We start from the raw sequence: 18251 nt of genomic DNA on the forward strand, positions 1-18251 counted from the left end.
AGTATACTAAACCTAACTCTTTTATGATAGGTTGCACTAGAACTCGCGTCATTGCACGCCAGATCTACCTCGTACCAAGGGTGATTGTCATGCACAAATAGGTAAGTGGGAAGAGGACATTGCATCATGTCATCATTTATTATTGTGTAGACTAGCCATCTATGAAGGCCATTGCATGCATTGACGTGTGCATTATTAACATGTTTATATCTTTAATTGTCAAATGTCTGTTCTTGTTCCATGATGTGAGATGGGTGAATATAACTATTGATTTTGATGCTTGTTAGAAGATGCCGTAGTCGGCTTGGACACAAATGCATTGGTGGCCTGTGGTATGGGACGCGGTGGCACTATGCAGTCGTACTATCTCACATAGGGGCATGCAGTAAGGATTAACACATTCCTGTGCTATGACCCTTCCCAATAGGGGTTTACATGCTGGTTATATCTTGTCAGAAATTTCAATGATATAACAGATGACCAATCGTACTGCTTTTAAATTAATATAGGGGCAAGACCCATTTTACTTTAATGCAGGGCAATGCCCATTTTACTTTCCGGTACCAATGGCTAGCCTTCTCCGGCAACCCTATGGGCTTATCGGTGGATGGAGTTCACGACTTGGACCTGGGGTATACGCGTACTGTGGTTGCGAGTAGCACATAACCTATGACTTAGAATTGTTGTCTAGGTGGATTAAGATAATAAAATGAACTGTACGCATATAGGTTCATTTGTATTACGGATACTTGTGTGATCTTTCTTTTTTACTTACTGGGCTAGTGAGCTCATCCCATGTTCATTTTAGATGTTCTTGCAGCATATCCTGTTGAGGAGCTAGAGCCGAGACCTACCATGGAGTTTCTAGTCAAGGACTGATGGGTCCTTGAAGATCTTAGGCATGGGGCCGAGTGCCCGTGCGATAGCTGTGTTGCGGGTCAGCAACATTGATACCATATTGAGACTCTTTTTTATTATTTTGAAATGTTATCCCTTTTGTACTTTAGATGTTTAAATTGTATTTAACTACACCTATGGGCCCACATGTAAAGATATTATGTTATACAATTTGGGCATCAAGAGTAGTGGGGAATTTACCGATAAATACCTGTAAGACTTCCGTTGATATACAGAATCTTATCAGTTTAGAGTGTGTGTATGCTATGCTGTGGTTACTAAGTCATGTGACCTTGACAGGTTTTGGGTTAACAGGAGTTAACTCGGTCATTGATCCGATTTTGTGTGGAATGGGGTGTGACAAGGGGAGTGTAATTCACTCTTTTACAAATACCCTTGGGTCCTTTGGCCTTATTCTATTAAGTGAACCTTCTAATATTTGGTTAATTACGGCTCTAAAACTGCCCCTTGAAAACTTGATATATTTATAGAACCGCCACCATCTCTAGCTATTGATACATATAGAACTTAGGTGTGGTCATAGCGAACCTAAACACGGTTTCCCAACCCCAAGAATGCAATGTCTTTTATAATAGTTTTTAAAGAGAGAAAAAGTACACAATCACAAACAATGTGATTCAACTTTTTCTTGATAAAGTGACAATCAATCTTCACATGCTTGATGCGATAGTGCTAAACCAGGTTGTGAGCAATGCTAATGAAAATTTTTTTGTTGTCACAATATAACATCATAGGCAAGGGAACATGATGGTCAAATCGTTTATAAGACCTTGGAACCACATCAGCTCACAAATACCATGGGTTATGGTGCAAAACTCTGCTTCAACATTGGAATGAGCAAAAATAGCTTGCTCCTTGCTTTTCCAAGTAACAAAACTTCCCCCAACAAAAGTTCCATAACATGTGGTAGAGTGCCGATCATGTGTAGAGCTAGCTCAATAAGCATCAATGAAGGTTTCCACTGGAAGATAACCGTGTGAAGGAAAAATATTCCATTTCTTGGGGTGCAGACATCAGATAATGTAAGATCCAATACACAACCCCTAAATGTTTACGGATCATACATAAACTGATTCACTAGGTTCACATTGAAAGAAATATTTGGAAGAGTATGAGATAAATAAATTAGCTTACCAACTAAGCATTTATACTGTCATTTGTCCATTGGATTGTCATTCTTACTAAAAAGATGAACAATTGCCTCAAGGGGAGTATCTGCCGGCTTGTAATCCAATATCCCAGTTTCAAACAAAAAAAATTAAGTGTATATTTCCTCTGAGATAGGAAGATGCCCTTGTTTGAGCAAGCAACCTCAATGCCACACATCACAGTGAATAATATCTAAAAGGAACATGGGAGGGTATATAATTGAATTTTAGTATGAAAGTCGACAATTGATTGATTCAAATTATTCCCTAGATATTCTACTATCAAATTACCATATCACTCTTTTATATGACAAAACTAAGTGGGCCATCCATAACTTCAGTATGTTTAAACCCATTATAAAAGGGATATATCTAGTTGTAATCTAATTTACAGTATTTTTACTATTTTGACATCTTGCAATTACTTTCCAGGTTATAAAAATTATATTTATTTAAAATTTAGATTCTCCTTTTGTAATTCACATGGTTGGATGAAGTGTACATTTGAAAATTTATAAATACGACCTTCATTTATTTATTTATTTATTATTATTATTATTATTATTATTTTTTGACTTCCAAACATAACTTAAGAAACAATTTCCAAACAAATCGACCCGAAGGTAATCATGTTCCCAAATGGCTTTATTATTCTTGGGTAAAGGTTTGGTATCTTCGAAGACTTCAGCTAGCCACCAACGACCATTTCCATCAAATCTGGTAAACTCCCTCTCTCTCTCTCTCTCTCTCTCTCTCTCTCTCAAATCCTTTATTGTTCATGATTAATCCACATGATATAAAACTAATTCCACGTGGACAAGTTGCCACAATATCCATCTATGTGGCACAATGAGAGTAGGCCATTTAGGAAGAGACTCAGATCCTCTCCGGTCATTGGGTGTCCCAACGTGCATTTGATAGCCAGTAGGACCTGGGGGTGCGTGCCCAAATCCTTCTAGCCGCCGGACGCCGCACAAGGTATCCTAATGGTTGAAGAGGATCTGAATCTAGAAAAGGAAGCCCTTCTAAACAAAACCTGCAAAATTGTTTTCCCTTCTTTTAAATTCGGGAAAAATCCGGACACGTTGCTGGGCTTGCATCATCTCTCCCCCACTTTATGGAAAAGACGTCTGTCCATGTGTGCACTGTGTTGACATTGGTTGGAACCACTGGATCCATAAAAACTAGCGGCGTGCCCAAGCTTCATTCAATGAAAAACTTATGATTTTCATTTCTTTTAGTACTTTAACCTTTTTAGTTATTATTTTATTCATTTTTTATATGAAATAATTTGCAGGAAATAATCAAAGCTAGTCCACATAGTTATTGATAGAGCCTTGTGGGCTTTGAGTAAATCAGGTACTGGAAATCACAAGGGTGATGTTAAGAACCCTATTGGATTGGATCACCGTGTAGAAGATCAATTATCTCTATTAAATGTTGATTCCAATGATGTTTGATTATTGGGAATATGTGATATAGGTGGCATTAGGAAGGCAATTATTGCAAAGGCTGTCTACATCACATTTTTAAGAGTTGAAATTGTTGAAGAAAGAACAAGATGTTTCTTTTGTCCTTCCGAATGATCGAAAAATAAAGAAATGGTTGATATATTCAAGATAATTACGTATTTACAAATTTTTCATTGTTGTTTCTTTCACGCAAATATCAAAGAAGAGAGTTAATTCCAAAATATGGAGTGTTTATAGCCAACAAGAAATGATGAAAGTACAAGGAGAAAATGTTCTTATTCTTGATGATGTGGATGATCATTCCAAACTCAAGGCTTTTTCTATTGAATTCAATTGGTTTGGTTTAGGCATGGTTTCAAGTATCAGTATGTGTTGAGACCGATCCTTGATCCTTGATCCCTGATCCCTGATCCCTGATCCCTGATCAATTCAGATTGGTTACCCTTATTGTTTCAGGGGTAAAACAGTAAAAAAAAAACGTACTTTTATTGAAAGCAAGGGGAAAAAGTGATCGATATGGACCGATCCCCCTCCGATACCGAGCCAGATTGAATCAATATTGGCAGAGACTGATATCGGTACCGATACTAAGAACTAAATCCATGGGTTTAGGAAGTAGGGTTATTATAACAAGTTGAGATGAACATGTTCTAAATGTGGCTAAAGTTGATGCAGATAATATATAAATCACTTCAACTCTTTACTTTGCATGCATTTTCAGTGGACCAACCTCCTGAAGATTATAAACAACTTTCCCAGGATGTGAAACAATTGGCAGGAGGATTGCCATTAACTATCGAAGTGTTGGGTTTTGATTTTTGTGACATAAGAGAAAAAGAAGTATAGCAAATTATGTTACAAAAATTGAAAATAATTCCTCATAAGGAGGTCCAAAAAAAGTTAAAATAAGCTATGATAGTCTTAAAGATGATGAGAAATCTATATTTCTTGATGCTGCATACTTTTTTATTGAATGGAGTAAATAAGTTGTAATTTCAATGTGGGATGCTTGTGGATTTAACCTGATATAATAAAAAAAAAAAAAATCACTCAAGGGTGGTCCCTCATAAAATTTATCAATACATCATCCTATCACCGATGATTTAATTGATTCCTATGATATGCTAGAGATACATGATCAAATTCAAGCTATAGAAAAGGGCATTATTTTAGGAGAAAACCCTATGGATCCTGGTAAGCGCAATAGCTTGTGGTCTCATGAAGAACTCTTGGAAGTATTAGAAGAACACAAGAAAAGACATTTTTCATAGGCCTTTTTTCATTTTTATGTAAATGTGTATTAATCATAGCTTATTGAAAAACTTAAGTACACAAGAATGAAGTATATAAATATTAATTGCATTCAATGAGGTATTCCCTACATCTCTTTTTTTATTTTCATTTGGTTTATGCGCATCAGCTATTCAGCTCCCAATTTATTTTTTTTTTTCTTCTTGTACCACCCCTAAAGATATTCTTTTTATTTCTTGTAACCCCCACAATTTGAACAAAGATTTCATACCTTCCTTACTTTCATAAGAAAATTTCTATTAAATTCATTCCATTAGAAGAAATTTAAGTGGTGATGTCAGCATTTTACTATTATCTAAATGGACAAGCTATCTTTGGGTATGAATAAAGTTACCGTTATACCCTTCACTTTTAAACCTCCATCTATGCGCTGACTACCTATGAAGAAAAGAAGGACAAGAAACAACTGAGGAAGAAGAAGTAGTTAATGAAGAAGCTTCGACCAATTAGGTAATTCGCAATTCCTTATGTTGTCCATACCTCAAAAATCTTGTAATACCATCAAAAGTGAGAAAGTTCGACGTCAGACCTTATAAGCAGGGATGTAAAAGGATCGAATTCCGATTAGATTTTATTGGATCCGGATATTCCCTGACCAGATATGGATACTTCTAAACAAATATGGATCTGGATTTGAATTTGGATTCCAGGTATCCATTAATATACCTACCTATAACTCCATTATAAAATATATTTTATTAATAAATATTGAGACTGGGTATTACACCGTTTGCTAAACTTGACACATTTGAAGACCGTTTAAAGTCTATTTAGAGCCCAATTATGGTCCATTTAGAGATAAATATGTTATTAGTACAGTTAAAACCCGACTAAGGCCCATTTAGCTGATTAAAAATCGGTACCGATCAACCGTTTAAAATGGGACCATGTCTAGCATATAAGGACCGATTACTTAAACGGGCCAATCATCGTTCAAGGTCCAAAAGTGGAGAAGCCTAATTAGGCTTGACCTGTTGACAACCCTTACAAAACAATCAAAGAGAGAGATTCCAAGGTATGGGATGCAGGTGAAGGTCAATGACCTTGGCCGTGGATGTGAGAGAGAGAGAGAGAGAGAGAGAGAGAGAGAGATTCCAAAGTAAGGGATGCGAGTCTCGATTAAATCCCATTAATATTTACGTATGTGAATGTACGTGAATATCTTACGGATCAGGGACATTCACGTACATTCACGTACGTAAAGATTCACCGCTCCCATCGGGAGTCCATGATCTTGGCTGTCGATCCCAGTCTATTTCTATTAAAGCCACCCCATCAATTACCCAGTTCCCACTTTCCACTACTAAAGGCTTTTATGAACAAAAATTCAAAGATTCTTCAAAACCTGCTTCTTGCTTTTGCATTATCCCTAATTTTTTTTTTATCTAAACCCTATAGCAATAATGATGCCATGTCCCATAATGGTCCTACCTCATTGTCGCTTATGCTTTCCCCTTAACTCTTTATCTAAGCCGGACTGAAACTAAACCAACAAAGCTTACAAACCTGAAGTGGAGGAAGAACTACTGAGCGGGGCAAGGCGGCAACAATGGCCGAGACAGGAAGCATCACTGGCAGTGAAGTAAAAGCTGATAAACCAAAGATGGAAGGAGAAGGAAAAGCTTTCTGTCATTGTGAGGAAGGATGGTCCTGTGTGATAACCAAGACCAAAGGCCCAGATGCCGGCAAGTTGTTCTTCAAGTGCGGCGAAGGTTGCATCTGCTCGAGCGTGACAGATGCCGGCGGTATCACTACCTCAAGCAGCATCCCTGAGGGCTTTGGTGATGAATTGGGAGGAGGCAAAACTTTCTGCAAATGTGAGGATGGGTGGGCATGTGAGATCTATAAGACAGATTTCCCTGATGCTGGCAAACCGTTCTATAACTGTGCTGAGGGTTGCAAGTGTGTGACTCCTGCTTAATACTTTGCTATTAAGAACAATAATAACTAGTAGGTGTGGGCTTTTGAGCAAGCCAAGAGTGCACAGGGTGATCTTTCTTTCTTTAGTTCAACAGTGCCTAGTGTTTGTATGTCATCATGTGTGTAGTGCTTTCATGTTATGCTGTATTTGTTACCCCAAGACCCTTAAGATATATGTTATGCTGTATTTGCTGGTGACGATGGGTGTTTTATGATATAGGAGCAAAATGTTTATTAGTTTAATTTTAGAAAAAAAGTATATGTCAGATTTTTCCTCATTCTTGATCAAAATGTTAGTGTTACATCAAACACCAAGAAATACGAAAAATAAATAGACAAAAGATCCGCACGACACATGGATTTAACGAGGTTCACACAATACCAGTGTGGTGTACTACGTCCTCAGGCGAAAAAGACGATGTTTCACTATGCAGAAGAGAGATTACACCCAAGCAGAGGCACCCTGAAACCCTATATCCAAAACCCCCCAAAATACAATGAAATACAATGACTTTCTCAATAAGATAGCAGTACATTATATACTCCAAGTCGCGGGTCGACCCATCGGGTCACAGTCGATCGACCCAACCCCTCTGATTCCATCACAGAATTCAGAAAACTTCTCATTCGAATCATCACCAAAATATGTCGGAGCGGATCAATCTTCAAAATGGGTCAAGAATTCGAGACAAACTTAATAGTTAGCTTCTAAATCTGTTGATACTCCTGTAAATCCTCATCTAAAACTTGCGTGGAGATCCAAGGTTGATTGATAAGCTAATCTACTTTACTCTCACTTCTATGTTTGGCAATCAATTGGAATTGGTTCTTCCACAAATAAGAGTCTATTATTTATACGATTGCCATTCCCATCTTTCTGTCACACTAGAAGCATGTTGCTTTGGATTTTTCGTTCGAGAGAGTGTTGCAGCGGGTAAGTTTCATTTGTATAATCTTCATGATTGCAGGCATTTTCAATAAAAGTTTACCAAATGATGTCCTTGACTTACTCCATTACAAGTTGAATGTCTACTTTCTTTATGGGTTCATAAATATCATCTTAGGTTTTAGTATTTTTCAAAATATTTTGGAGCAGGATTTCAATTTAAGGTATATGATTACGAAACTACTGCCCGGTTTGCAGGAAAATTTTGTTCCATAATAAGTACAGGAGGGGATGTATTGTATTGGACTATAGAACCAGTAAACCCTGACACCGACTTGTTGTCCAAGTTTTGCTTGCCTGCCAAGCAGGTCTCAGATTTCAGCCTTGGATCTCATGCGCCGGTGCCGGTGAATGGTGGGTAGAGTCCACGGATACCTCGGCGGAAGCCTGATGGCCAGAAGCGGCACCGGCACCGGCACCGGCGGCGCAGCTAGTGTGGTAAGCGCACATCTCCCTGAAAAAGAGGTGCTTTGAATTGAGTAGCTTCCTTACCTCCTCCTTCATCTTAGGGGAGAGATTGTCCATTGTGTCTAGTAAGCTTTGATTCTCCACAACCTTACAAGCCGTTCCCTTTCCAAGGATATCATTAACCCTTTTGTACCTCTTGTTGAGATCATTGAACTTGTCTTCGCACTGCTGCGGAGAAACAAAGAAACCCTTTTCCATCATAGCTCGGGATACCGATTTCCACTTTCCTTTCTTCTGCAACAACCCACCGGACTTCTTCTTACCGTTGGAAGAAGGATCGGTGGCAGTGGCGGCGGCGGTGGCGGTGGCGGTGGCGGTGGCGGTAGTGGTAGCTTCGCCACCACCATCGTCGCCGATGTAGAAGACGACCATGATAAGGAGTTTCACCATGTGATCAGTCCATTTCATCCTGTGCCACGGCGATGTTCGCTTCTTCGCGTCTCCTCCACCGCCTTCGCCAGCGGCGAACCCGGGTTCGTCTTCGTCGCTCCATGTCGTTTGCTGCTGCTGCTTGCTTTTGACGTTGTAAGGATAGGCTTGCTGTTTCACTGCTGCCTGTTGAGACTGCGACTGGTGGTCGGCGTCATGGTTGCCAAAGCTCATCATCTGCTGGTGCTTGTGTTGTTGTTGATGCAGAGGCATCTCTAGTCCCAGCATTCCAGAAGCCATACCCGGAATCATCACTGCCGGAATTCCACTAGCGTCCATAGCATGAAACCGAAAATTTTATGAATCAAATTACTGAAATTGAAGTCCAAAGAGCAACTAATTCAAGCTGAAAGACCCAAAAAGTGAAAAGTTGGAAATCCTAGTGATAATGTATCAGCTGCAGACCTACAGCTATCAAGAAATTTTTGGTCAAATGGGTTGATGAGCTTTACAAGATCTTTAAAACTAGGGAGAAAAAAAAAACAGATATTTAGAGAGAGAAGAGAGAAGAGAGAGAGAGAGAAGCAAAAGGATGGTAAGATCACATCGAATGAGGTTGGAATGGAGTCATAGAGAGGAGGAAAGTAGAGAGACAGAGCAAATGGTTTTTTAGGCTTTTCCAGGGGGTGGCTGGGTGAAACGAAAGGTGCCCATGGTTTTGAGTTGGGTGGAAATCCACAGGAATATAAAGCTGTCCATGTTTATGAAACCCCTACAGTCCAGTGGTCCCACTCCCAGCACCAAACTGAATATTAAAATAATTTTTGAATTGAAACAAACAGAATCTTAAAACCATGTACGATGGCTCAGAATTAGTTTCATAATTAAGTCCCAAACCTTAAAGCCAATTTTGGGGTTCTTTCTGGGTCCTTTATTAGAAAAGAGGATCAGTTTTACACGTGGCAGATAGTTTAAGCCCACTCACTGAAAAGGTGGATCTGAATTCATAATCATAGTTCTTCACTTCTTGCGCGTGGCATGTTTCAAATCCTCCACACTCCACCCCCAGTCTTATCCTTTTATCCCATTTTTTTCTTCTTGAAAAAATGTTAAGTGGGCCCACCACTGAGGCCTAGGGGTAGTATTTACAAGGGTCCCACAAATGAATGTGTCTGTGGTGCGATTTTGCCCATCCCTTCCATCAGATTCAACCCTGTTCACCCTCTGTTTCTCTCTCTTTCTCATTGGTAAATTCATTTGCACAAAGGGCAATCCATAGTTGACCATTTTGGGATGACTTGAAACTCATGCAAGTAGAAAAGGTTTTGCAGATCCCATAGTTGACCCTTGAGCTCTGAAAGAAAAAAGCTGACTAGGTTTTGGACGATGATGGTCTGACAGAACAATCACGGGATGGTCGGATTCGGATGCCTAATCAGCATGAGACTATTTCTCTCTTTGTTTTTTTTTTTTTTTTGCTAAACAGTATGAGACTATTTCTCACTCCAACAATTTTACACAATGCCTGGGCTGTTTTTGGTAGTCAAAAGAAGAAAAAGATTGTAAAAAAATAAAAATAAAATAGTAAGAAAATAAAAAATATGTATGTTTGGTTATCATTAAAAGAAAGATTTTTTTTTTCTTAAATTTTCTTATGTTTTCTTGTATTTTTAACAAGATTTTTTTTTTGGGAGTAAAATAAAACTTCATCATTCTTAAGGTGAATTTAAAAGAATTTTCTCTTGGTTTGGAAAGATTGCGTGGTTCGATTAGATTATCTAGATCCACGATAAGATATAAAGAAGGATAGCGGTTGCGCAGGGATGGCAAAGGGTGGATGTGTGCTCAGGAACGGAAAAGGGTTTTACTCCTCTGTTTTCCACGGTAAAGGTGAGGGGTATTGAGAGGTTAGGGTAAAATAGGACTGCATCATATGTTTTAGTCGAAAGGGTAAGAATTTCATTCAAATCCTAAGTTAACAGAGACGGATGGTAAGGGGTCTGAGTGTAATTATCAGTTACACAAGGGGTGTTTCATTAATTGTGACATTCTCTAGGGGGTAGCATTGTAAACTTCCCTATTGATTATAGAGAAAGAACCCTCACTACAACTTTATAGTGAAATCCTATCAATATAGTTTACCGAAATACCCATATAATTCAAGAAATAAATCCTCGAGGCATGTGGCCCTAGAACCCCCATCGAGGTCTTAGTAGTGAATATAAATGTTCAAGTTGGGCTAATACTTCCAAGCCTCTTAATGGCTTGTCAAAATCAGCTAGCAAATGCAAAAGCGATGAATACAAGATATTGTACAACAAACTCAAGGTAAAACTTACCCATCCGTGGGTTGTCCAAATGATTAGGACGAATTGGGGATTGTGTGGATAGGTGCACGGTCTCAGGTTCGATTCTCCATCTATGCATCTATGATTTAAGTGGATAACATGGCGATTTAAGACGATTAGTCACAAATATAAATATATTTAACAGAATTATTAGTACACTTAATACTAATTTCTTGTACTAGTAGCAAGTCACTTAGAGATGAAGTCAGAACTGATAGACTAGGCACGTCCTCTTGAACTTGGGAATAGTATAGCTAGTATTCTACCTCATATTAAGAAAATTGTTTGCATTCATATTAGAGATGGTGCTAATACTAGGGGCCCGTTTGATAACGTTTCTGCCGTTTCTTTTCAAGAAACGGCAGAAACATAAATTTTCGTTTCTAGAAATAGAAATGGAATTGAAGGTGTTTGATCAGTCATATTTTTGGAAGTCGATAGTAACCAGCGAAAGAATGGCCACAAATCATTTCCAGAAACGGCGAAACAAGTTCTACTTGTTTCTTCTGGGTCGTTTCTTAAACCATAAATAGATAGAAATTTCAATTTCAATTTCTGAAAACAAGTGAAATGAAACAGTTTTATCAAACGCTTTTTGTTCCGTTTCTGGACACAGAAACCGCAGAAATGCGTTTCTTGAAATGTTATCAAATGGGCCCTAGGATTTGGGCCGATCCTTGGGACTCATGTCTTAATAATTTTTCTTGTGCCTTCTACGATTGGTAGACATTCGATTCTTCATAAAGTTACTGATCTAATAATTAATTGCGACTACAATTTAAGTCTGTTATCTACTTTTTTTTTGTCTTTTCATGTTGTCTTTTCTTTTTGAATATCTATTCTCCAATGCTCTTATCAGTGGTTCTGCTCTTTCTCTAAATTGGGTTTATTGTCCACCAAAGTGGCTATCTCCTTCATTCAACCCTAATCTGAATGATGCTAAATGGTGGCAATTTATGTGGAAGCTTTGATATTATCTCAAGTTTGAAGTAGTCATGTGGGAGGTTTTGCATGAGGGCCTTCCAATCAAGGCTTGTTTTGTTTAATGGCTTTTATTGATGATGATGTTTTACAGTTGGTACCTATTATTAAGGATGTGAATTTGAAACTGAAACTATTTATTAAAATTGAAACGAGTCATTTACATCAAAACCGCAAAACCATTTAGTAAATGGTTCGGTTCTGGTTTCAAGTTTAAGACTGATTAGTTAAATGGGTCGGGTCGATTTCAACTTTTTAACCAGTTGGTTTCAAACCGAATTGACACCATAAAAATCGAACCGTTTAAACCGTCAAAACTGATCTGATTAACCCGTATAATGATTAAATATTTGATTGTTTTAACAAAACATAATGGTTTAATTTAGGGAAGAATTAAGGACCGTAAAGGCTCTCCAACAGTCTATTCAATAATTTACTCATATTATGTAGTTATATAGTTAAATCCTTGCTTGTTCAATGCCTCATTTAATTTGATACAAGATTGAAGTGTTTATTAACAAAAGCAAATTTTAGTAAATGGGAATAAACTAACAAATTGATTGCTAACCATTTGAAAACTGTATGGAATAAATCGCAATCAAAACTGTTTAAAACCGTGAAATTGACACCCGTTAAAAACCATGAAACCAAAACCGTTTACTAAACTGTTGCAATTTCAGAAAGTGCAATCAAAACCATTTAAAACCGTAATACCGACACCATTTAAAAACCGTGGAACCGAAACCATTTACTAATGTTGTAGTTTCAGAAAGTGCAACCATTTAGTAAATGGTGTGGTTTTGGTTTCAGCCAAATAAATGTGAACTGAATCGAACAACATCATATACACCGAAACCAAACCGATTAACACCCTTACCTATTATAGTCTGTTGTTAAAAGCATGTGGTTGATTTGTAGTGGTGCGTTAGGTTGACAGCTGACATTTATTATAATTAGTCATAAACCTTCAATCTTTTTGCATGGATCCTCACACTCGTCCTTGCTCGTAATCTCCAAGTAGTTGAACCTATTAAATTGGGATAATGTTTTGGATGTTATTGTTGTTGTATTGATGATGATGTTTATCGTTTTTGTAATCAAGGTAAAGAAACTCTTTGGTAAAAGCTTCAGTGGTTCTTTAGTGCCAATAGCTATTTTCTTATATTTTATTTAGATTCATAGAAATCAAGTAGTTTATCAAAATGTTAAACCTAATCCTACTTTAGTGTTGCAGAATATTTCTCTTTGGAATGCACCCATTTGCCATGTTAGGTGTAGCTAGTGTATTCGGTGGCTCCCTATACAGTGCTACGCACGGACGCACGGTTTAGTTGGTAACTTCAAGTTTGATCAAAGAAACCATTGAAAATGCTAATGAAGGTTACAAATTTGGGCAAGAGGATGAGACTTATAATAACATACCTGCTCATGGTTATTTTCGCCGATTGATCTTCCAATATACTAATTTCAACAATTAATTGATCTCCAATTGTCTCCTATATTTCTTTTTCACCTTTTTGTTCCTATCAATCTGATGACTCTGTCTTAGACATTTTAGCCCTGCCTCCCATGGATCATTCGATTTTTTTATTTGCTGGTAGTTTTAATCCTTTGACTAAGGGAGCTGGCTCAGAAGCTTGTATTAACTTTCAAAACGGTTCATCTTTCTAGGTCTTGATCATGTATGACAGGAGTTGAGGTTGAAACAGAAGTCAAGAGTCTTCTCCAAAGCCACAATTCATTTCTAGTAATTCATGGAAGAACTAGCTTCCAAGAGAAAGCTTGAATGATAGATTGCCAACCATTTATCCATTAGTCTTGCGGCTATTGGCTGCTGATCATGCCTTTACCTTTGAAGCCCTTAGGTATGCTCGTACAATTGAGCAAGCTTTCCCATTCCCCTATGCGAATATGGTTCATCAAATAATTTCGTCTGTAAGGCTTTCTTCATCCATTCCAAATATCATATCAGTTTTAGGGATAACTGATACTAGTTCTCATGCACTAAAACCATGCCTTTGATTCATTGTTGGTTTGCGTTGCTAGCACAAATTGGTATGTTGAAGATAACCCCCTAGGACATTGCTGCTTTTCGGAATCATATCCCCTTACCTATTCCCTTAACATCCTTTTTCTCTCTTGTCCCCATCTTATCCTTCTTACTTTGCTCCAAGTTCATAATTTTACAAAGAGTTGAATTACACTCTGCTCCCTTGAATGTTTCATCTATTACATAACCCTCCCCTGCGATGTTTGTAATTACAAATTCTCCCCTCCTAAGTTGTAGATTCTATCAACCATACCTTGACCATGAGTGAGAAACCGTTAAGTGAGGAATCATGTGTTACAAAATTACATTAAACCCCAAAATACCCTTGGTCCAAAGGAGATGACCTATTTGCCCTCAGCCCTTATTATCATCTTCTTCCTTGAGAAACCATGGGAGAGTTAGGGTTTTTGAACTTGTGCTATATGGTTTTGAAATCTGAAATCAGAGAGAGCATTGATGGTTTTGGTGATTGATTCCGCTTCACCATTGTTGAAGTCTTGAAGATCGACCTTTATTATCATCTTTTTCCTTGAGAAATCAGAGAAAGCATTGATGGTTTTGGCGATTGATTGGGAGAGTTAGGGTTTTGAGAGTTCAATTTATGGTTCTGAAATCTGAAATCGGAGAGAGTTAGGGTTTTGGAGATCGATCCCGTTTTTCAAATTCTTTAAGATTTTGAGTTGTTCATATTCGCTCTTCTGGTGAGTTTGAGCCCTTTAAACAAATTCAACTTTTAAGTTTCCCTAAAATTCTGATATCTAGAACTCTCAGATACTTTCTCTCTCTCTCTCTCTCTCTCTCTCTCTCTCTCTCTCTCACTATTTTAAAAATATCTCTCCATCTCCATCTTTGCTGAAAACTTGGGTTGGGTTTTTGGTTTTTTCCTATAAGTATCCGACTTTCACTCCAGAACCTACGAGATTTTGGTTCTCAAATATGGGGATTTCAGTTTTCTCTTGACTTGTGTTTCTTGCGCATATTCATTCTTCTGGTGGGTTTGAGCTCTCTAAACAAATTCGACTTTTAAGTTTTCCTAAAATTCTGAGATCTGAAACTCTCAGATACTTTCTCTCTCTCTCTCTCTCTCTCTCTCACTATTTTAAAATTTCTCTCCATCTCCATCTTTGCTAAAAACTTGGGTTGGGTTCTGGGTTTTTTCCTACAAGTAGCCGATTATTACTCCAAAACCTATGACATTTTGGTTCTAAAATATGGGGATTTCAGTTTTCTCTTGACTTGTGTTTCATGCGCAGCAAGAAATAGTGCATCAAACGGAGAAAGGGAATACGAAAAAGAAATAGAAAAAACGGAAGGAGAAAAGATATACAAATCTACAAAAATCTTTGACTTCATCGATTGCATATTAGTAAAAGAAAATACCTTTACTTATTATCTTCTTGGAATCACTAGATTAGTTTTATGAGCTTTAAGCCTTTCATAGAGGATTCAACTTCTGAGCGAATCTTTCGAATAGAAGAGAGGAAGGACGAAGAAGAAGAAGAAAAGGGGAAAAGACTAAATGGTTCTGCGAAAATCTAAACATGGATTTTGGTTCTTGGGAAGAAGACCCAGACCACAATTTTTACTTCTTTTTCTTAGCATTCTGAATCTTCTGTATCTGGATCCTGGGTTCTCTTCATTTTCATTTTTTGGCATCTGGGTTGTCTTCATTTTCAATTTTTTCTTCTTCTTCTTCTAGGATCTTCCTGTAATTAGATGGCAGAGCAGAAGAATGGTATAAGAAGAACAATGTTAACACCATAGAGTACAAAAGGGAAGGGGGTAAATTAGACATTTAACATATGACTCTAACAGTGTTAATACCACAGGGTACGTTTGTAATTACAAACTTTGCAAGGAAGGGTTGTGGAATAGATGAAACATTCAGGGGAGGGGTGTGATACCCTACTTTCTAAACCTAGTCTAATTTCCTAGTTGGTTCAATTTGGTCTTGTAGGACCTGAACCCGAGCGAGTCAGGGCAAGTACCTTATGGAACATGATGGCAAGAATGACTCTGAACTCAGGTTGGCCAAATGAGCTGGAATCAGTGCCTAGTGTAGTTCGTGTACCGAAGCCACGCACTTGCACGTATCATGAGGCCATGTATGCACAATAAAGGTATGTAGCTGTATTTTATGTTGAGTGTGCATATAAATAGTCTAAAGGGAGCGAAACACGTGTCGGGGCTGAGGCCCATCGAAAATCCCAATGTTTAGGCTAAGTCCTGGCCGACTGGTGGGTGGTCATAAGTGGGTTGACCCACCAATGTGACCTACCAATCTGGTCACTAGATATATTTAGCCCACTATAAATAGCATTTATTACCTCTCTTTCACCTCATTTGTTGTTTTACATGGTAGTTGAGAAAAGTAAAGAAGAGAGAGAAAAAGAAGAAAGAGGAGAGAGGAAGGAAGAAGAAAATGGGGAAGGAAACGATCATTGTGCGTTGCTAGGGTCAGATCTCTTAAATCTGACACCGGATTTGAGATCCTCATCTTGAGATCTATGATTTTAGGTGAGTAAAGTCCATACTCCTTAAGCCTTTATGAAACCCAAAGTCAAACCCTTCAATTTGGGTAGAAATCCTTTGGATCTTGCTGTGATCTCTTGAGAATGTGAATCTAAAATTTAATAGAGATTCTATATGTTGTTTATGAAGGATTTAGAGGAAGATTTGTAAGATTTGTGAAGCTTTTGTTGATCCCTTGAGCTAAAGAGAAGGATTTGAGGTGTTCTTAAGCAAAGAGGTAAAATCCACACTTAAGACCTTGGATCGACCTTATATCTAGGTTGGAATCATGATTTGGAACCTTAGATTTATGAAAAATGCGATCGAATCAACCTTGATGATTTCCCCAAGATGGGATGAAGAATGGGAGAGAGCAGCAAAACCTTGGTCGCAAGTGGTGGGTGCTTGGAAATGGACGAGACCCACCAATCCAACACCCATCGGCCCAAGTAGGGCTTCTGGTCCGATAGGCGAGTAAGGACTGGTGGGTGCCTTCCCCATCGGTCTTGGCCCACTGGTCCGGGAAATGTTCCTGGTCCGACAGGCGAGCAAGGACTAGTGGGTGCCTTGCCCGCCGGTCGACATACCAATCCGACTTCTCGGATTCCAATTGGACCCAAATTTATCAAGTACCCTACTCTTATGATTCTAAACACAGTGGAAACATCAAACCTCACTAGTTATGACCTTAAAGGGGAGGTATACTAAACCTAACTCTTTTATGATATGTTGCACTAGAACTCGCGTCATTGCACGCCAGATCTACCTCGTACCAAGGGTGATTATCATGCACAAATAGGTAAGTGGGAAGAGGACATTGCATCATGTCATCATTTATTATTGTGTAGACTAGCCATCTATGAAGGCCATTGCATGCATTGACGTGTGCATTATTAACATGTTTATATCTTTAATTGTCAAATGCCTGTTCTTGTTCCATGATGTGAGATGGGTGAATATAACTATTGATTTTGATGCTTGTTAGAAGATGCCATAGTCGGCTTGGACACAAATGCATTGGTGGCCTGTGGTATGGGATGCAGTGGCACTATCTCACATAGGGGCGTGCAGTAAGGATTAACACATCCTTGTGCTATGACCCTTCCCAGTAGGGGTTTACGTGCTGGTTATATCTTGTCGGCAATTTCAATGATACAACAGAGGGCCAATCGTATTGCTTTTAAATTAATGCAGGGCAAGACCCATTTTACTTTAATGCAGGGCAAGGCCCATTTTACTTTCCGGTGCCAATGGCTAGCCTTCTCCAGCAACCCTATGGGCTTATCGCTGGATGGAGTTCGCAACTTGGACCTGGGGTATATGCGTACTATGGTTGCGAGTAGCACATAACCTATGACTTAGAATAGTTGTCTAGGTGGATTAAGATAATAAAATGAACTGTACGCATATAGGTTCATTTGTATTGCGCATACTTGTGTGATCTTTCTTTTTACTTACTGGGCTAGTGAGCTCATCCCATGTTCATTTTAGATGATCTTGCAGCATATCCTGTTGAGGAGCTAGAGCCGAGACCTACCATGGAGTTTCTAGTCAAGGACTAATGGGTCCCTGAAGATCTTGGGCATGGGGCCGAGTGCCCGTGTGATAGCTGTGTTGTGGGTCAGCAACATTGATATCATATTGACTCTTTTTTATTATTTTGAAATGTTATCCCTTTTGTACTTAGATGTTTAAATTGTATTTAACTACACCTGCGGGCCCACATGTAAAGATATTATGTTATACAATTTGGGCATCAAGAGTAGTGGGGAATTTACCGATAAATACCTGTAAGACTTCCGTTGATAT

General features: G+C 38.4%; 1 protein-coding gene across 1 annotated transcript; it reads right to left on the minus strand.

Annotated features, from left to right (window-relative positions):
* Window positions 1-7129: 7129 nt before the first annotated feature.
* LOC122061989 lies at window positions 7130-9296 on the minus strand. The gene has a single exon (XM_042625600.1). It carries the CDS (start codon window positions 8889-8891, stop codon window positions 8034-8036), a length of 858 nt encoding a protein of 285 aa, XP_042481534.1. The 5' UTR covers window positions 8892-9296; the 3' UTR covers window positions 7130-8033.
* Between the last annotated feature and the right edge of the window lie 8955 nt (window positions 9297-18251).

The sequence above is a fragment of the Macadamia integrifolia genome, chromosome 14, assembly GCF_013358625.1.
Source record: "Macadamia integrifolia cultivar HAES 741 chromosome 14, SCU_Mint_v3, whole genome shotgun sequence".
Lineage (NCBI taxonomy): Eukaryota > Viridiplantae > Streptophyta > Magnoliopsida > Proteales > Proteaceae > Macadamia > Macadamia integrifolia.